Raw genomic sequence first — 21123 nt, 5'->3', positions numbered from 1 at the left:
CATATATATTCAAAAGGGGGAAAAAATACGGTTTTTTAATCATATATAATTGATTTTCTTTTTTTTTCTTTTAGTCAATTATTTTAATGTTGCTTTTTTATATTAGTAGCCAAATATGATACATTATTTTTAGAAAAATTACAATTATAATGTACAATACATTAAATTTATTACTAAAAAAAATACAATTTAAAATTGTAATGTATTTAAAAAACATGCAATTATGACAACATTAAATATTTAATTTTAAGATTAAATTAATAAAAATGACGTTGAATTTTAGACTATGTCTCAAAATATATAATTTTCAAAAGTATTAATAATATTTTAAAATAATCCATTAAACTAAACTCATAATTTTAAAAATGATCTTTTATCTTAATTTTAGACTAAAATTTTTAATATTTTATTTTAAAAATAAAATTTTAATATTAAATATTTAAAAAATAACAGTGAGTTATAAAAGTTTTCCTTTGAATAAACTTCGAGTTTTTTTTAATTTAAAAATCATTTAAAACTAAAAATTGGTTTCATTGTTTATTTTGTTTATTTATTATTATATATATATATATTTTTTTTTACCTTTTAATCTATATTTTCATTAATTTTTATCGAAGATGTTTACTATATTTAAAAAATATTAATATCCTTGAACTAAAAAAAATAATAATATAATACATCTTTTTTAAACCTAATAAAACTTTTTAAAATTTAAGAATATTTTTTAAAATATGTATATATATATATATATTAATTTAAAGGTATTATTAAAATTTTACAAAAATTAAAATGTATTTATTTTTATTAATTTAGCCTAATTTTAGGGTTAAATATTTTATTTTATTTTGTTGTTCAAAGCTTAGATTCTGTGGAGCGGTCAATTTCCGGACAGTTTTGGGAACCGCCAAGAGCTACAACCAGGTTTTCCAATTCGGCGCTCTAATTTATCCTTTCAATTCGACTCGTACCGTCTTTCCGCATCAGCAATCCGCCATACTCAAATCTGCCTCAAATTCCCACAAGCAGCTGGTCAAGTACAGAGAAGCTTTCAAGATCCAAGCCCTTCCGGGGATGCCGACTTCTACTGCAGCAATTGCAGATTTAGGAGATTCGTCCAAAACTACAATTGGTTCTAGTGTTGAAGATAGTTCTCTCAAGGAATCAGGTTCTGCTCAATCTCAATCTTATGCCCAAAATGAAGTGCAAGAACTTGAAAAGTTTGGCAACCAAATTTCTCCTTGTCAACCGGGAGAAGTTCGTAGTTCTGTAGTAATCTCTTCTGATCAAGAGAAACCCCCAAGTTTTGGAAATGATCAGAACATTGTTCCCCATGATGGTGTGTTTAATATTGCTGTCTCGTCTTCTAGCAAATTCGGGTCACATGTTGTCGATACCAGAGACATTGACAATGCTGTTCGGGATGCTGTGTTGAGGGAACAGGTATGCACGTTTAATATGTTTCAGTTTTTCAAATTCCTCTAAATGTTATTACCTTAGTTCTGAATACTATGACGGCGCTCTCTTCCATTGCTATCCCCATTCAGCCTGACTCTTGTTGCTTTCTGCATAGCCCTCATGTTATGTTTCATTTTTTATAGATGTTTTAGTTAATCTTCTTTTACAATTTTCTTCCACTTGTGTTCGATGGCGCTCCCCCATCATCACCTTCGTTCTGATGGGGACTAATTTTATGGTTTTTGGACATTGCAAATAACATGAATTGAATTAGAATATGTGTACCGGATTGTAGTGACCAAAATGGTAGTTTAATAATAATAAAAAAGAAGTCCAGAACTTCTGTGGGGGATGGAGGAATGAAGTGTTGCGTCTACGTCCAAAAGCAATATGGAAGCAGCTTCTTCTGCAGACAACGAATCTGTTTCATCAACGCGTTGATTTGTTGAAGTCAACATTTATTTTGTTGGGTTCGAATTTTAAAGGGTTCTTGGAAGAAGCCTTTTTAGTCTCTATTTGATATAATTTTCTTAGAAGAATCGTGAGGCTTTTATTGTTCTTTCTCATTAAGATGTTGGATCACTTAAGTTAACATTTGTATTGTTGGTTCAAATTTCAAAAGGTTTCTTGGAAGAAGCCTTTTTTTGTCCAACGTGTGCTCTAGTTTTTTATTGGCATTTATGGTTACTCCAAAATTTCTTGTATTTCAGATTACTTCGATTTTAGCTTGTTCGGTTTTCATTAATGTTTACGAGGAAGAAGATTGTAGTCGTTTCTTAGTTCTTGATTTTGTATTTTCCTTCTTTTATTCTTATCCCCTTTGGGAGTTTGTAACCTTTGAACACTTTTTGCTTTTCATTATATCAATGAGATGCTTTTGTTGTTAAAAAAAAAAAAAAAAAAAAACGGATGTAGGTTCCTGCCAACTAACTTCAATTGGTATCCAATCTCTCCCCAAAAAGCTAAATATCTTGAAAAAGCTTTTGTAGAGCAGAAATTTGTTAGGCTATGGGGACAAACAAAATGGGGCCAGATGGTTTTACCGTTGAATTCCATAAGAAGTCTTGGAACGTCCTTTAACCTGAAATAATGAGTATTCCAAGATTTTCAAGAATTGTATCATCAATGCTAGGTTGAGCGAGACCTATATTTTCCTCATTCCAAAGAAATCGGATGCTAGAAATGTGGGAGACTACCACCCAATTACCCGCATATCATGTATGTACAAGATCATTGCTAGGATTCTCTCTTAAAGGCTTAAGAAGGCAATTCCTTATACTATCACTGAACAACAATCAGCTTTTGTGTCTAGTAGACAAATACTTGATGCCTGTTTAATAGCCAATGAGCTCATTGATGATTGGAAATGGAAAAAGAAGCAAGGGCTGGTCATAAAACTGGACGTCGAAAAAGCCTTTTATAAGGTGAATTTGGGATGTTCTTGAAGAAATTTTTGTGGGTAATGGCTTTGGTCCAACGTGGAGGAAATGGATTTGGGGTTGTTATCCTCTCCTAATTTTTCAATCATCATCAACAACCGTTTGAGAGGAAAGATCCTGGCTACTGGAGGCCTCCATCAAGGTGGCCCCCTCTCCCCCTTCCTCTTTATTTTGGTTGTGGATTGCTTTAGTCGTCTTATGGTTCATGCTTCAAATAGAAAAGTCATTCGAGGTTTTTCTATGGGAAAGTTCCCTAGATATGCATGCATCACCTATAGTTAGCCGATTACATTATGTTGTTCTCATCTAAAGAACAAGTGCTTGATAATTTTTTCAACATTGTGCAGCTATTTGACGTAGCATCATGGCTTGATGTTAGGTGGAAAGAAAGTTCCTCTCATGGAAAAACGATCATATCTCAAAGGGTGGAAGACTGCAACTCTTGCCAATCTTCCGTCCAACTTATTATATGGCCATCTATAGAATGCCAACCAAAGTGAGTAACATTATGGATCAATTGCCCATAAATTTCCTCTGGAAAGTTAACAATGATGGCAAGGGTCTTCATCTTGTCAAATGGGATAATCTCCTTCACCCCTTGGAGAAAGGAGAGCTTGGTTTACACAAATTGAAAGATCGAAATGGAGCCCTTGTTGTAAAATGGATTTGGTGTTACAATGTGAGAAAACAGCTCTTTAGAGGAAGGTCATTGATACAAAATACGGGACTACCCTTCTCAACAAAAAATCGGGCAGCAACTCCTTGGAACAGCCAAGGGTCCATTGAAAGCCATTATGAAACATTTCTATCTGATTCACGACAGATTATCCTACAATGGGTGATGGGGCAAATATTCCCTTCTTGCAGGACATATGAATTGGAAATGACTCTTGCAAGAAAATTTCCCTTGATTTTTTTTTTTTTTTTCTCTTAGTAAAGATGGGGCTATCAAGGATTTCTGGAACACAGAGTTTGGCTTTTGGAACTTGAGATTGAGATGAAACCAGAGACAGAAATTGACGAATTTGGGCCTACTTCTTACACTGCCTGTCCACTGTTTCCTTATTTCACAGTTCTGATATAGGAATTTGGAACCTAGAGACAAATAGTGTCTTGTCCAACAGCTCTCTCTTGCGTGATATAGCCCCCTCCAATACAGAAACTGAATTTTCTCTTTATGATTAGATTAGGAAAGGACACTACCCAGAAAATATCATTTTTCCCATGGGAGCTATCTCACAAAGCTATTAATATACTCTTGAAAAGTTAAAGAGAAGACTGCCTGAGATGGGTTTGTCTCCACAATGGTGCTTTATACGCAAACAGAAATCAGAATCTCAAAGTCACCTCTTGGTGTCATGTAAATTTGCGAAGACCTTCGGAACTATCTCCTCTCTTCATTTAACTGGTATGCGGACACTTCGGAAAATCCCCATGTCCTCCTCGCTTACACTCTTGGTGGGCATCCCTTCAAAAAGGAGAAAAAAAGACGATTTGGGAGAATTATATAAGAGCCTTCTTCTGGAATTTGTGGCCAAAAAGAAATAGTAGATCTTGAGAAAGAGCTTTCTTTTATAGATTTTTTTTATGCTATAGTTAATACGGTTGTGAATTGGTGTAATGTTCTCCCTTATTTCACCACTATAGCTTTACCATACTCCTTTGTAACTCCTTTGTGGGGTCTCCCTGCTTTTGTAATTTTTATACCATCAATGAAATTGTTTTAGACAAAAAAAAGTTGTCAGAAGAGGTCCATCCAACCCTAACATAATTGTTTTTTTTTTCCATATTAAATATACATTTTCAATCTATTTTGAAGTACATATATATTCTTTTGAAAAATGTATCTTCAACGTGTTGTCCTAATTTTTTAGAATTGACATGTTTTTGTATTCGTGTCATGTTGTATATGTTTTCCATGTCCATGTCTAACCTTTTTAATGGGTAGATTTCGTTGAGGGAGATGAGAGTATTCAATACAAAGAGAAACCTGCACCACAAAAATGTGGGGATATTGGTTCTCTTTCAGCTTCCTCATGGTGCCTGAAGTTTCCCTTACATATGAATTGGAGAGGATTATATATTTATTTTAATTCTCCTTTAGATTTCTTTAGCTCTCCTCTTGTAATTTTATTCATATTCCGGACACTCTCTTATCTATCTAAATAAATCATTTTAGTTTTTCAAATGCTTTAATTAGTTTTTTCCCTAACAGGAACTTGCTACCCAAAATATTATTCGTAGCCGAAGGTGATGGTTCTTCATTTGTTTTTGAGTTATTACAGTTCAAAATTAATAATGGAAACTAAATATATTTTCTCTTCCCAGAGACTCCGTGGATGCAGATGGACTTCCAGAGGAGAGATCAGATATCTTTTCAGAACGTTATGACCCAAGTGCTCTTAAAGTAAGTAATTTTCTACCTTCATACAACCTTCATTCATAAATTTTCTTTAGAATGTTGGATAGCTACACCTTCAACAGAGTTAGCTGTATGTCATCACTGCCACCATGGTCCCTATTTATTTACTCTCTTGAGAAACAGTTGTCTTGTATTGAGTCTATGAATGTACAAAAGGTGGACTTGGATGGTGTAGTACAATGCGAGAACAATAGGATTCTCTTAAGTAAGACTGATTATTACTTTTTAAGCATTAATCTAACCAATAAACTTCATAAGGATTAATGCATTAGTCCTGTGGGTAAGTTCTTGGGTTCTCTTGCTCATACTGGCTTAGAGGTTCCAAGTTTGAACCTTTGAGTGAGTTCAATACCAAAAACCTTCGATGTCACATGGGTCTGGTCCTTGGGGTGGGTGCGGGTGCCTAAGCTCCAACTCCCGATTATGTATGTAAAATACTTCTCGAAGAATTGTGAGAGCCATGGATATCTTCTTTGGACTCTTTCATTCGTGTTGATAATGCATGACCTGTTATACACACAAAAGCTTATTATTCATTATCATATTTTGTAGCTTTGATGTATTTTTCCTTCATTAATGTTACTTCAGGAGCATCTTTTGAAGATTACTTCTGAACATCGTGCAGAAATGGCTATGAAAAGGGGAAAGTTGAATCTTCCCGAAGAAGGTTGGTACTTTGTAATCTTTCTATTGAACATTTCCCTTCACTTGCTCTTGTTGTCGCTCAATATTAGTTAATACAGAATGGGCCAAATTAAGCCTTAACCTTGCCCCAGTGGTATTGTCAAATGAAGCAAACTTATTGACTTGGCTCTCCAGCACTGATGGGGTCTACTCTACAAAATCCTTGATGATGGACATAGGTGAAAAAATAGAAGCAATAAATCCCACACTAGCAAAGACAATATGGAAAGGACATCCCCCTAAAAATAGAAGCAATAAATCCCACACTTTCAAGGAGAATGACATCTTGTTCTCATGCAGGGAACTTGGAAATTGGAAATGGTTATGGCGTACCTGGTGGATGTGCTTTCTATGGTGCTTCAAAGCCTGGAATTGTTACCCACGGTAAAAACCTTTTCTTTTTGCTTGACTTCGATGTTGACCTCCAAATTGGTTCATTTCATTGTTGTCATGCTTTCAGGAAATAATACGATTGACCAGAAAATCCAGGGACAGGTTAGGGAAGCAGAACAAAGTCCTTCTGCCAAAGAATTGCCCGAGTACCTCAAGCAGAAGCTAAAAGCTAGGGGTATTCTTAAAGAAGATGCAAAACATAGCAATTCTGTAAGAATTGATATGCCTTCGTATTCTTCTTCTTCTTTTTTTTTTTTTTTTCCCTCAATGAAAGCTTGGTTATTCATTAAAAGAAATGATATGCCAAACTTCCTAAAACAAGCCTTGGCAGCTGCGTCTTAGTCTTATTAGTTAGCCACAGACCAATTTGACCCGGTAAAACCGATATTTACCTTTTCTTCCTGCTGAGTAAACACTTCAATTTTCTCCTTTCTTATCTTTAAAAAGCAGATTTATAAAGAAAAGCTTATGCACCTAAATTTCGTTCAGATTCATAAATAGTATTTTGTATCATGTTTGGGATTTGAATTTGTGGCCTCCTGATAGCAATTATAGTTCAATTTTCCTTCGCATACTCTTTATTCAATTGCTTCTCTCAATCAGTTATCAGAACAGTAACCGAGCCTTAAATTAAATTACAGGCAAATTCTGACGCTATTTCAAATCAAATGTTGCAAGGAGAAAAGCTGCCTCATGGATGGGTGTGTACTGTTTGCAATTTCCTTACCAATTCTATGTTGTGTTCTCTTTCACTATCCAACTTATGTTAGTATTGCCTATTCCATCTTGTGAGTTAGGTTACTTTTCTTTGATATGGATTGTTATGTGTTTCGTGACTGAGTTCGAATTGGATGTATTTAACAAAATATTTCCAACGAGTAAGAATGTAACATGCTTGACTATTTATTCTAGAGTAATGTTAGTTTAACCATTTTTCCCTATGATGTACTTGATCAATAAATATACTAAATCTACTTTGTTATAATATATCATACATTTAAATATTACTAGCCTCTGTTTCATAGAACAATAATCATAATATTAGTGCATATGATCCCAAGGGGCGGTGTCGTCGGGTACCTGGTCTCTGATGTCACTTGTTCGAATCTTTGGGTGAGATTGATACAATTGTTTTTTTTTTTTTTAATGTGTTTGGACCCTTGGCGGGTGTGGACTGTTAAAGAAAAGTGTGTTAGATGTTTTAGTCAATGTTGCACTTTAGTTTCAGAAATAATATTATTTAATATCAACTATAATTATGTTATTTTGGATTACAGTAGATTACTTCATTGTCACACCAGTGTGGTGTTTGCTAAAACAGTTAAGTTTGTGAAGTGAATGAGTTTTGACAGAATAATTACGGAAGGTCAGTTTCCCATATGTGAGTGAGTATACCTAGCGTCTAGGGGACCTTGATATGGGGTTGAGGCGGCCATTACTGTAATAGGGACTTCCGATTTTTTTTTCTTTCTTGTAATTTGTTTGTATCATATATGGTTGTTGGTAAACCATCAACTGGATGGGAATATTGTAATTTATGCTTTTTTATAATTAAGAGTACAATACACTTTTTGGTCCCTAAAATTTGAACGTAATTTCCATTTGATCCGAGAGTTTTGAAGCTAACACTTTTAATTCTTAAGATTTGAATTTAGTTTCTATTTGGTCTTTGAGATTTCAAAAGTGACATGTTTGGTTTTCGACATCTAAATTTTCTTTCTAATTGGCGCCTGGTATTTGAAATTTGTTTAAATGCCCATGTAAAGAAAATGAAAAATAGAAGACAGTTTCAACAAAGTCCACTGCAATGACATTATTTTGTTATATCAACTCGCAGACAACTTTATTTAGGAACCTATTTTAAACCTCAGGACTAGTTAAAAATCAAATTCAAACCTCGGAGTAAACACTGTTCGAAATTTCAAATTTCAAGGAACAAATACAAACTAAATTTAAAAATCAAGAATCAAATGTGTTAGCCTTAAAATCCGTTTGACTAGCAGAAGTTTAGTATCCCAGGGACCAAAAGTATGAGTTACCAAAAAAAAAAAAAAGTGTGATTGAGAATATTGACTGGTCTAAAAGAGAGAACTCTTTTTATTTCCAAACAGTTTCAGTAAAATGTGAAGATGTGTTGGGATACATTTTTTTTGGAAGTATGTCCTTAGGCCTCCTTTTTTATAAACTTGTATGTTTCTACTGCATAGGTGGAGGCTAAAGACCCTGGCAGTGGTGTTTCATATTACTATAATGAAAGCACTGGGAAGAGTCAATGGGAAAGGCCCACTGAATCGTCTTTTGGTTTGCAACTTTCATCTGCTGTATCCCTTCCAGAAGATTGGATGGAGGCAGTCGATCAAACAACAGGTTGGTGAGAGATTTAATGTATTTATGATTTTGATATACTTATGCATTATCTGGAGGAGAAAAGATAAGAAAGCTGGAGGATTCCAACACCATAATCCTTGTCGTTTCAGCTTTACCATACTTTTTCTCGATGCATGTTTAAATTTCTGATTTCCCCTAAAAATAAGAATGATATATCTTTAAAGGTTTATACTTGAGAAAGTGGCCTTCAGTTCCAAGTTTCTTGTTTGGCATTGTTGTAACGTAGCTATCAGGAAGGCATTCAGTTAGTGTAATTTTGACTTTGTTTGTAGCAAGTTTCATTTAAACGTGGAAGGCATTCTTTCTGAGGCCTAGTTACGGCCATTCACTTCCTGGTTTGCATTTTAAAGCTTCTAACCATTGGTTACATCTTCCCGATATATATATAAAAAATAATAATAATTAAAATAAATAAATAAAAAGTTGTCTAATTGTGAGTTGCTGGACATCTGGATTCATTCTGTCCTTTGTTCTTTGCTGGTTGCTCAAAATCAGACTGGAGGTAGCACTTAACAACTAAACCATAGAGAATCTTCATGTTTAGTCCTGTCCTGCATCCCTACCTTTTTTGTGAGTCATTGATGTGGAGAGTCTAGACGTTGAAGGCTTGAGTAATCAGCTTGAATTGTGTGGAAACTTGTTTATTTGGCATCTCATGAATCTTCTCTACAAAGTTCGCAAGGCTTGAGAATGGAATTATACATTGGGATGCTTATGTTGTACCTTTACTATTATGTCCTTGTGCAAATTCGTAGCTTTCCTAACTTCAATGAAAAAGATGCTCAGAAGAAAGTTGCTGATTAATATAGTTTGCAGTTTTGTTCCTGTTGACAACTTTCATATGATTGCAGGCCATAGATACTACTACAATAGGAGAACCCAGGTAACCCAGTGGGAGCCGCCTGTTGCATCTCATCAGGCAACTTTGGCACACTCGACTGTTAGTGCTCCTGGGTCTTGGAACGACCAAACTTCAGGGCAAAGTAAATGCGTCACATGTGGAAGCGGAATGACCCTCGTGCAGGGTACAAGATACTGCAACTGTTGTGCAAGGTAAATGAGATACATCTAGCTAGATATATATACTGCAACTTTTTAGCTAGATATATATATATATATCTAGCTAAAAAAATGAAGATCTTTTCATTAAGAAACTTCAAAGTAAAGAGATGGTGCATGAGTGAACACACTATATCAAAAAAGCTGTTGAGATACATCCTTGTTTGGCAAATCGATTTGGAATTTTTATCATGAATAGTCTGCATTATTACATAAGGTGATTGTTGGTGTTTAAAGAAAATCTGAAGCAGGGCTGTTCTTCTATAGTCATAAAAGCTGTCAGTCCAAGGAGTCCTTGGGTGAGCATTAGTTAGCTTTAAGTCCTTTAGATTCTTCTGCCTTCAAATTAGGCTCTGGTAACATGAATCATGAACCATTCTTGGAATATGGCTTCTTTTTCCCTGATCGGATTATTACATAAGTTCCTTAATTGGATTTACTTCCATTTTCAGAGTTGCTTATAATCCAAACAGCTTAATTTCTGATTTGTGGGATCATTTGAACCATTCTTGGAAAATTACATTGAGGAGAAATTTGAAGTATGATAAAATTATGCACTTTAGTGATCTAATTTTACTATTAGAAGAGGTTCATATAAGCTTTAGGGACAACAAAAAATGTATTGTTGCTTTGCCTTACGGATTCCTTAGTCAAATCCCTAATTAATAAGCTGTTTGGGAATCCCAATGCCCTCTTTCTTGTTTAAAGCTATTTGAAAATCGATTTTGTTGCCCATTATTTCACAGTATTCATGAGCAGGTTTACGTTGGTGTGTTAGTGGTAAAGCTGGACTGGAATAGGTAATTAGACGTTGGTTTTGCACAAGCACAGCCTGAACGCCATCCCGAGATTCATCAATCTCTAAAAGGAATGGCTATGAGAAATCGAGAAGCCCCAACATCAACATAGATGTCAACTTTTGAAGGGCTGCTGTTACATTCTGTCCATGAAAAACTGTCTTTTTAGAGTCATTGAGTTAATGGAAAGGAAATGGACCATAGTTAGCTACGTATTCACTAGATCAAAAGGGATGTGGAGATATACTTGGGAAAATCCAAAAATCCATTAGCTCTCTCATCCGACTAAAAGACTCTAGTCTGAGAAAAAGCATGAATTCCCCATCTCCATCTCACTACTATATTCTATGCTACTTATCAGCCCTTTTTAGATTCTAAGGGCCCACATATACATCTTACTCATCCATTAAGTACATCTTCCTCCCCCCTCCTCACACTTCCTCTCGTACATGATACATGTTTATTAGACACAATCTGCCAGTCAACTAGTTGGACACCCACTAACTGTTTTTTTACTGCAATTTTATGTGGATAAAATCTGACACTTCGCTCTTCTTTGTGTTGGTTTTGGTGGCTAAATTCATCAGTGGGGTTTCTACAAGTTCAACCAATGGGAAGTGGCAGGATCAACCGTCTGACCAACATAAATGCATGGGATGTGGAGGTTGGGGACTAGGCCTTGTTCAAGCTTGGGGTTACTGTAATCATTGTACACGGTATGTTGATCTCTTATATCATTCGGCAGTATTACTCTTTAGAACTTTACTTAACATTAATATATCCATTGATGTGGCGTACTGCAGATGCAATTTTTTAATTTGCAATCTTAAATGTTTCTATGACCTTACAGTTTTCAGCCCAAACCCTCGACAAATTCATACAAATATCTTGGTTCTTCTCATGGATTACGTGATATATGCTGCTATTGTTTTACTAAAAAAAATTTACATTGACTTTCAGAACTCTCGGCCTTCCCCAGTGTCAGTACTTGCCAACCAGCAATATTTATAATCAGCAGAAGACCGAGAACATCAAGAATAACGCTGATCCTTCCATTAAAAAATCTGCTTCAGATAGGTAATGGAACAGTCTTCTCACTTTAGACTAGCTTAAGTATTGATTCTGTTTCTTTATATAATATTAATATGACATACAGTACTAATTTTGCAATATTTGAAGTTGTTTAGTAGTTGAGCATAATTTTTTTAAAAGATTTGTGGGTTATGGTTTTCTAGAAGTTATTTTCTATTAGTTGCTTTGAGCGACATATGTAAGATCAACTAAAGCCATGTTGAAAATTATGGGTTGAGAGTAATGATTGACATACAGAGTAACTTCAATCTTTAACCTTGATCACAGTTGTTCGTTCTAACTATTGTATTGAACAAACTGCATCTAAATAGTTTTCTCCAGTGTTAATATTTGGTCGAACTTTGACCTCATGATCCCTAGTCTTAAAATTTATGGCCTCTTTATCCTTCAATGCACTTTTTGTTCTCTGTACTAGTTTTATCCTCTTTTCTTTTTCTCCCTTTTCATGGTGCGTTGGACGTTGGACGTTGGACTGACCTAATAATTAAGATATTGAAGATGTGCGCTAGCACTGTGGGTTTGTATCACTAAAGATCTAGAATCGTGGCATTGGATATTTTGTTCAAGTGTTCTGGCAACACGAGTGTCTTGGAGCTGATATTAACTTGGTCAACAATTTGAAAAATCCTTCGATTCTTTCATTTTGCAAAATAACAAATAACCAGCTATAAGCTTGTCAAAAATATAAAAAATTTGATGTGGCAAGAACCCACTGTGTAAGCATACATACTCATAGGTAGTAAATTGTGAAAGATTTTCTTACTATGTTTACATATCCGTGTGGAACCATTACACATTTTCTTCCTATCACATCAAATATGGGAACTTTGGCCATGCAACCTCTTTGGTTTAATTTTTCCTAATCCATGAACATTCTCACCTCTTGATTCTTTAGAGAACTCGGAGGATCTAGGTGTATGGATGAGGTTTCTGAAGACACTGCATAGCCACTTGATAGAAGCTAATTCAATTGGCGTAGAAAATGATTTTTACTCTCTAATCTCTCTGAGGAGATAACAATGGCCTCTACAACAAACTTCTAAATCTAGCTTGTACTCTTTATTTCAATAAAACAAAAGGCATGGTAAGCAAGAGAGATTTGCCTGTGGGAACAACTTACGAGTGATAACTAAGCTTGATAAAGGGCATATACTTGGTGATACTTATCTGAACCTTTCTTAACTATTCACCTTTTATATTTTATTTGTCTTGAAGCAGTTTTCTTGTGAGCTGATTTGATTGGGATTTGTTTTTATTCTCCTCTGGTACTTCTCAATAAATCGAGCTCTTTTTCCCACTAAAAAAATGTCTGTTATTTATGACATTAAATGGACAAAGTATATATTTATTATGACGCATTCAACATGTTTCACCATGTTCTGGTTTTCTGGGTGTGTTGTATGGATGTATGTTGCAGACTTTTTATGGCACAAGTTGCTACCATACTATACTGCCCTCTGAAGTCTACAACATTAAATTTGAATTATTATAACAGTTGGAATGATCTTAATCCTAGTATCATTATAATTTCATGACTTGATATGCAGACACAATTATCTATGCATACATGAAATTGTGGTTGGTCTTTATAATTCAAAATACTTCATCAAACTATTTAATACTCTTTATGTGTCCTGTTTTCTTCTTTGTTATAGTCTATGTAATGTAAAGTTTCCACATTTCTTTTTGCGGAAGGGGATGCATTACTCTGTCCAGAAATAGGGGGAGGATTAATTATTAAGCTATTGAGTATGGGTTTCCAGGTCCAAAGGGAAGCCTCCAATAGGGAAAGGTGGAAAGCGAGAAAGTAGGAAGCGTTCCCACAGTGAGGATGATGAATTGGATCCAATGGATCCTAGCTCCTATTCAGATGCTCCTCGTGGTGGCTGGTAGGTGTCCAAAATTTAGCTTTTTGGGTTTAATACTAAATGATTATTGAGGCCCATTTGATCACAACTTAGTTTTTGGTTTTTGAAAATTATGCTTATCTTTTCATCGATTGAGTTCTTTAGCCAAATTCCCAAAAAAAAAAAAAAAAAAAAATCAAAGCTTTAAAGAACTACTCTCTTAAAAAATTTCAGAACTTGATTTAGATTTTGGCTCTAAAAAGTAGATAACAAAACTGAAAGTACTTCATTTTATCAAACGAGGACTCATTTTGGATATTTTTATCGAAGAAGTGTGATATTTAATGGTTTGTTTTGATTACTTTTCAGGGTTGTGGGTCTAAAAGGAGTGCAACCTCGAGCAGCAGATACTACTGCTACAGTAAGTAACTAATCATTTTGTTCTATGATTTAACTTCGAAGAATGAGTAAGATTGAGATGAATTAGGATTTTAAAATTTTAGCTGTCTGCTGTTGCAACTGGTTCACCTTATGATAACGCAATTATCATTTCTTGTATGGCCATTTGGTGTAGTTTCACATATACAATGTTTCAGAATTGCAGTGCATTTTCCAAAATACGAACTGCAAATGGAAGATACAATAATTAAAAACATAAACTGCTCGGTGCCTTCTTCATGTTCATTCCCGAGAGTTTTTTCCAGCCCCAACATTTTTCGGTTCTTCTTTTTCTGCCAATCATAAATCATTTTCTTCATACTAAGCCTTGGTTTCAGTCTGTTTATGTATTGCGCTGACTCTACCCCTTCTGCGATGAACTCTAGACACTGGCTAGAACATGCGTTATTCTCTTGTTCTTCAATTCAATGCTCATTGTGTTGGACATCAGTTCTTTATTTTTTTCTTATTTAATGGAAATACTTCCAATTGGATAATAAATGCTTCCCTTCGTCCATGGTGAATTGCAGGGTCCTCTCTTTCAACAGCGGCCATACCCATCACCTGGAGCTGTACTGAGGAAGAATGCTGAAATTGCTTCACAGACCAAGAAAGGAAGCTCTCACTACGCGCCTATTTCCAAGAGAGGAGATGGAAGTGATGGCCTTGGTGATGCTGACTGATCTTCTACTTTATTCTGCTTCGGCATTTACAGCAAGCACTATTTCTATAGCGCAGGAATGCACTTTCCACTTGTGGAAATGCGGCTAACCCTATATTCTTACTTGAAGTTATGGATCAGATGCATGTGATTGCTGCTGACTTTCTGGATAGGATGTGGCCGTATAATCAAGTGGGAGTTAGTTATTGAGCCATTTAAAGGTCTTCTTCTATTCATGAGTTTCTTGGTTTTCTTGGGGCTCACTTGTATGTAGTAGCTAATGATGCAATTACTGGAAAGTAGAACATTTTCTCCTCCTTTCGTGATCATTTATTTCAAACGTTATACTCATGTAACTTAGAGTTGCTTATCTTTATCATGTTGTTTTTCTTGTCTCAACTTGTGAGTTTGTTAATCCTACTATTATGTACACTCAAAAGAGTTGAACTGTTCTCAATATGAACACTGCTTTGCTGGGTTGCTTTTTGATGGTTTCCTTGTGACTTTATCCAAGTAAGATGTCATTATTTGTTGAATATTGATTGAGAATCAATATTTCTAAGTAGAATAAGAAACACAGTTCCCATACGTGTGTTATTCCCTACTAGTCTGATAGGAAGAGGTTTTTACATCCTTAAAGAGTTTCGTTCTCCTTTTCAACCAATATGGAATCTTACAAGAAATATTTGGCCTTTACAAGTACCCACCATTCATGTATTCCTATCTATTCCTGTACCCCAAGATTGTATTTTGGGCAGCCTCAAATGAATGCAGATCGGTGTTTTTTTATGGATTTTCGTTTCAAGTGTTGCTCCCATCGGCCTTCTTATGTCAGGTTTTGGATCCAATAATAAATATTCCTTTTTAGTTAGTCTACGAGCTGCTGCTCAAGCAATTAGTCATGAAATACCATTAACTCTATGTGTATTATCAATATCTCTACGTGTGATTTGCTGAGACAAACTTTCTTCTTTTTTTTTTTTCGAGAAAAGGGGTGATGAATAGGTATCTTCATAATATTCATCATCCGGATTAATGAACTAAATCAAATAGTTATACAAGTGAAAGAAAACCGGCTTCAAAATTTAGAAAAACTAGAAATAAAAAGAAATAAAAAGATAAAAGTCAGCTGAGGACATAACTCTGCCTCAAAAGATTATTATAATGGATAATAATGGACACTTGATGACATTTTTCAATGCCTTATGGATGCTGCTGGAGTTTGTATATGCTTCATAAATATGAGCATGGCGTTTCCTTCAAGTGAGCATCCTGCATCAGATTTTAGGGAGGGGGGGAAATCCATAAACAATCGCACAAACTGGCAATGCTGTCTTCTTTTTCATTTCACTTCGATAAAAATTGCAGTTTGGTGCCTTTTGAAAAAGAACGAACAAAGCTACACCTTCAAATCAAAACCAATACTGGAAAGCAAATTTTTGTGAAAAAAAAAAATGCTCAAAAGTGGAACTACAGCTACTAAAATATGTCGGGGACTCAGTTATTGGAGAACAAACAGGCATATATTTCTTTCTGGATATCTGGAAATAAGGGAAAGATAAAAGGTGCTTCAATCTTCATAAAACTCAGCCAATTCATTTGGTGCTGGCAAGCTGAGTACGGAGGAGCTTGGCGGCAGCTACCATGTTCTTAAGAGCAGGATTCACCTCGGCGTACTTGCGAGTTTTGAGACCGCAGTCGGGATTGACCCATAAGATGTTGGTCTCGAGCACTGCAAGCATCTTGTTGATCCGGTCTGCAATCTCTTCGGTTGATGGAATTCTGGGAGAGTGAATGTCGTACACACCGGGGCCAATTCCAGCACCGTACTTCACTCCCTCACGGAAAACTGACAAGAGCTTCTCGTCGGAGCGAGAGTTCTCAATTGTGATCACATCGGCATCCATATCGATGATGGATTGGATGATGTCGTTGAAGTTGGAGTAGCACATGTGAGTGTGAATCTGTCACATAATGGAATATTAGGCGAATTGAACAATACAATACGCTGTTATGGATAATGCAAATCTATATCAGTGGTTAGTGCAGTAACCTGAGTCGTGTCTTGGACACCACAGTTTGTGATACGGAAAGAGTGAACAGACCAATCCAAATAGAAAGCATGCTCAGACTTCCTAAGAGGCAATCCTTCTCTTAAAGCAGCTTCATCGATTTGGATGACATTAATGCCAGCCTTCTCGAGATCCTCGACCTCGTCCTTGATGGCCAAGGCAATCTGATAGCATGTTTCGAACCTAGAAGACAATAGCATACACAAGAAGCATAAGGCAACAGTAGCTTCTTTCAGCTTAAGGGTGTGGAAGCATTAACTTCTATTACCTTGGCTGGTCGACTCTAACGAAGGACCAGTTGAGAATGGTGACAGGGCCGGTGAGCATTCCCTTCATTGGGCGGGCTGTCATGCTCTGAGCTGCGGTAGACCAGAAGACAGTCATGGCCTTTGGGCGGCTCACATCACCGTAGATGATTGGAGGCTTCACGCAACGAGATCCATATGATTGCACCCAACCATTGACGGTGAATGCAAAACCTGACAGCTGCTCCCCAAAGTATTCAACCATATCGTTTCTCTGCGGTGAGGATGAAATTCTCGTTAGAAGGGGCACAATGAGAAAAGGGTACTACGAACTCTGGCTCCAAATAACTCACCTCGGGCTCTCCATGAACCAGGACGTCAATGTCGAGCTCTTCTTGGAGCTTGACAACCTTGCTGATTTCCTCCTTAATAGCCTTCACATATTCCTCCTCGGAGATCCTAAAGAATGGCGAAAAAGATGCAAACATTAGAAGTAGGGTTAAAATATTTGGAACTTCCAAGGAAAGCTGGTATTAACTCACTTGTTAGCTTTGTATTCACGACGAACCCTCCTGAGTTCAACAGTTTGAGGGAAGGAACCAATGGTGGTGGTTGGAAGGATTGGAAGATTAAGCTTCTTCTGTTGAGCATCAAGTCTTGCACTAACATTTGTAGCACGGCGGTGATCAGAGTCCTTCAAAGCAGCAGCCTGCACAATAAAAAAGAAACTTAATTCCTGCAAACAGACAGTTAAACACCTTATAGATAAGAAATGGTTGTTCATACCGCTTTCTGAACAGCCTCATTGGTCACCCTTGGGGACGATTTCCTTGAAGCATGAGCTCCGGCGTTAGCGGCAAAGAATGCCTGAAAAAGAAATCATAAGCTTGTAATTTTGCACACCAAACCAAGAAATACTGCTAATCGGCTAATTATAATTGACAGACCCCAACACCAAAGGGTTAGATATCAGGGCTTAAAAACATAGCTTGCACCTTCCATAGATGGATTTCATCGGAATCAAGAATATACCTCATCCTTTTCACCAGCCAAGGCCTTTGCCAATGCATTAACTTCAACAATCTTTTGAGCAGCAAAAGCTAGCCATGATTTGATTTCATTGTCCAACTTAGTTTCGTTGACGAGGTCAACAGCGGTGTGAAGTAGTGAGCAGGAGGTGGAGACAACAAGTTTATCTGCATAATTTTTTCAGAGGGAGAAGGAATCAGTAAAAAAGCCTCTCAAATAGTAATAATGAAATCAAGCACCAGGAACCAACATAGTAATACAAATGTAAGCAAAAGAATATTACCTTTACCCACAACGGCAGCCAGTTCCTCCAATGTGCTAACTGAAGCAGCAAGATCATTGGCCCAAATGTTCCTTCCATCAACGAGTCCAGCAAAAAGGTATTTTCCCTTGGGGAAATCACCCTTGATCAAATCAAGTGTCTTAGTTCCACGAACCAAATCAAATCCATAGGCAGTGACACCCTTCAAAGAAGAAAGGATCTTGTATGCCTCAGCAGGGACATCAGCAAAATATGTCTCCACAAGAACATTCAAGCCAGAGAGAGCTGACTCAAGTCCAGCATACGCATCAGAGAAGGCTTTCAATTTCTGAGAATCAAGATCCAACACCAGTGTAGGCTCATCAAACTGAATCCAAGAAGCGCCAGCCGCTTTAAGATCAGAAATAACCTCCCTGAAAAGTTATCCAACATTAGTATGTGACAAGAGAGTCATTGTGGGAACATTCTAGTATATCTTGATAGAGTGACGATTCTTTACTTGTAGATAGGGAGGATCTTGTCAAGAAGGGAGAGAAGGGAGAAGGTCTTGTCAACACCCTTTGCAGGCTTAGAGAGCAACAAGTATGACACGGGACCAACAAGAACTGGAACAGTGTCTACTCCAAGCTGCATAAGCAAAAAAAAAAAAAATTATCTCAATTATTAGGTATTTACATGCCTAAATCAGATACATTCACAATCCACTATTATCTTTTTCGGAAAAAGATATACGAAAAATCCACTCCACGTGAAAGGAATTCAATGCCTATTTCCAATTACTTTAATCATTTAAATTCTCTATTCTCAATCAAATCTTGAGCTTATTTTATGAACTTTTAGCACAATCAAAGCAAATATTTAGAACAGCAACTTACAGCCTTGGCTTCTTTGTACTCATCCACTGCCTTATGGGAAGCATAAGAGAATTTCACCTCTGGTCCTAGCTCAGGGACAATGAAGTGGCTGCATCATTGCATTGGCAGGATTAATTATACCATTATCATAACATTGTCATTGCATACTAATGATGGATCTTCCTTCCGAAAGTAAAAGGTCAGATGGGTTACTTACTAGTTTGTGTCAAACCATTTGGTCATTTCCATAGCTGGTACAGATGCATTTCCTCTGGCCATGGAGAAGTAGGTATCGAAACCAATCTCACCACCAGCCCAACCGTATCTAGGAGGAACGGCCCCAAGCAATGCAGTGGTATCCAACACCTGATCATAGTATGAAAAAGTGTTGCTGGGAATGTATTTGATCCCTGCACCAGACATCTTTTTCCAGATGGACGACCTCAGATCTGCAGCCACCTTCTTCAAATCCTCCGCGGAGCTCTTCCCATCCCAAAATGATTCAAGCGCAAACTTGAGCTCCCTCTTGGGGCCCATACGAGGATATCCAACGATGTGAGATGCCATTGTTCTGCTCAAGAGATCTCAACGTAAATCAACAACATTTCAATCTCAAAGGCCAAATCCAACAATCAATAAGCAACAGAAACAGATACAGCATGTTAAGTACAAAATCGGAATTAACCAATCGCTAAATTTACAGAACAAGGAAGCAACAAATATACGATAGTGTTCGAAGTATAGATCTGGTGAAATTTTTGTTTTCTTGAAGGCGTACGATTGTAGATCTGACATAATTTAACGGATATTCGCTATTTCAAGCATTAGATCTATGTGTGTCTGAATTGTTAGTTGTGTGAACTATACTCATTGGATTGGATTGGATCTTTAATAGACAGAAAGTAAACTCCTAACGCATTGGAACACCAAATCATAATTCGTTCAGGCCTAACTAGCAACACAAGTTCTTTAAACACTGGATCTGAATCCAAATTGCAGCAATGCCGCCATACATTGACAAGTAGTGAAAATTCACAGAAAAGCAGAAATTAGGGGAAAATGGAGCGAACCTTGAGGATGTGGAACACCGACAGAGGCTCCCCTCGGAGAAAGAAACAGAAAGGAATGCGAGAGGTAAAGAGATAAAGAGACGATAATGGAGGAGCCACAAAGAGAGAAGGCGCGAGTTGGAAGCAACGGGAATCAAGCTTATTTATAGAGACGGACGGTAGCCGGTGACTGACAGACAGACAGCCAACGTGTATTTCATTTATTTATTTATTTATTTATTTACTTACTTTTTTTACAATATTATTTTTATTTCTTTTAGTGGTTGAGCGATAAAATCTCATAGCCTAAGCTATACTATTAATTTACACTTATTCATAAATTTTCATTATTAAATCTTTAAAATTAAAATATATATATATTTTTTCTGTAAGAATTTTTTTTTATATATATTTAAAAAAACATAAAATTATATATTTTATTAATAAAAAATTTTAAATTTAAAGATTTAATAGATATTTTGTAAATTAAATAAACAAAAATGTGGAAGATTGGAAAGGCGAGAGGCTCGCACGCGCGCGCGTGGGATTGGGGGTTGGTGATGTGAAAGAATTTAAGGGGAAAGGCGTAACGTGGAAGTGAGGAGTACGTGGCCACGACGATTTGGCTTTTGTTTGTGTGTCGGAGCGAATTGCGGTGATTGGTCTGGACACTTTGACCTGACGTGGCATTTCACGGTAATTTTAGTTATTATTAACCCCCATTTTTTCAATTATACATCAATTTTAAATCAATTATTATTATTTATTTAAACTTTTAATTAATCTTTTGTAAACAAAAAAAAATTATTAATTAAATGATGATTGGTTGTAAAAGCTTTTTTTCTGTATTATTAAACTATGGCTTTTTTTTAATTAAATTTATTTTAATAAACTAACTAATTATTTAAAATAATTGTAGAAACTAAAAATAAATAGT

At 36.1% G+C, this 21123-nt stretch overlaps 2 protein-coding genes and 1 long non-coding RNA gene across 3 annotated transcripts; 2 read left to right on the top strand and 1 right to left on the bottom strand.

Annotated features, from left to right (window-relative positions):
• Nucleotides 1–877: 877 nt before the first annotated feature.
• LOC111442162 lies at nt 878–15171 on the top strand. Its single transcript, XM_023079445.1, has 14 exons — nt 878–1440; nt 5110–5144; nt 5223–5301; nt 5905–5983; nt 6301–6384; nt 6461–6603; nt 7035–7094; nt 8601–8760; nt 9633–9834; nt 11225–11353; nt 11598–11714; nt 13493–13618; nt 13946–13997; nt 14545–15171. The coding sequence occupies exons 1-14, from the start codon at nt 1072–1074 to the stop codon at nt 14695–14697; spliced, it is 1788 nt and encodes a 595-aa protein (XP_022935213.1). The 5' UTR covers nt 878–1071; the 3' UTR covers nt 14698–15171.
• Nucleotides 2286–4631, top strand: LOC111442163. Its single transcript, XR_002710275.1, has 2 exons — nt 2286–3036; nt 3242–4631. It is a non-coding gene; the product is annotated as an uncharacterized LOC111442163 (long non-coding RNA).
• An 818-nt stretch (nt 15172–15989) lies between the features above and the next one.
• On the bottom strand, nt 15990–20356 carry LOC111441678 (5-methyltetrahydropteroyltriglutamate--homocysteine methyltransferase). The gene is made up of 12 exons (XM_023078763.1): nt 20208–20356; nt 19355–19708; nt 19159–19246; nt 18783–18910; nt 18305–18696; nt 18025–18188; nt 17779–17859; nt 17535–17701; nt 17346–17451; nt 17016–17266; nt 16729–16930; nt 15990–16639 (listed from the first exon to the last, which is right to left on the bottom strand). The coding sequence occupies exons 2-12, from the start codon at nt 19702–19704 to the stop codon at nt 16271–16273; spliced, it is 2298 nt and encodes a 765-aa protein (XP_022934531.1). The 5' UTR covers nt 19705–19708; nt 20208–20356; the 3' UTR covers nt 15990–16270.
• Between the last annotated feature and the right edge of the window lie 767 nt (nt 20357–21123).

This window comes from Cucurbita moschata, unplaced genomic scaffold (genome assembly GCF_002738365.1).
Source record: "Cucurbita moschata cultivar Rifu unplaced genomic scaffold, Cmos_1.0 Cmo_Scf00004, whole genome shotgun sequence".
NCBI classification, from domain to species: Eukaryota; Viridiplantae; Streptophyta; class Magnoliopsida; order Cucurbitales; family Cucurbitaceae; genus Cucurbita; species Cucurbita moschata.
This window is presented reverse-complemented; position numbering and strand designations above follow the sequence as displayed.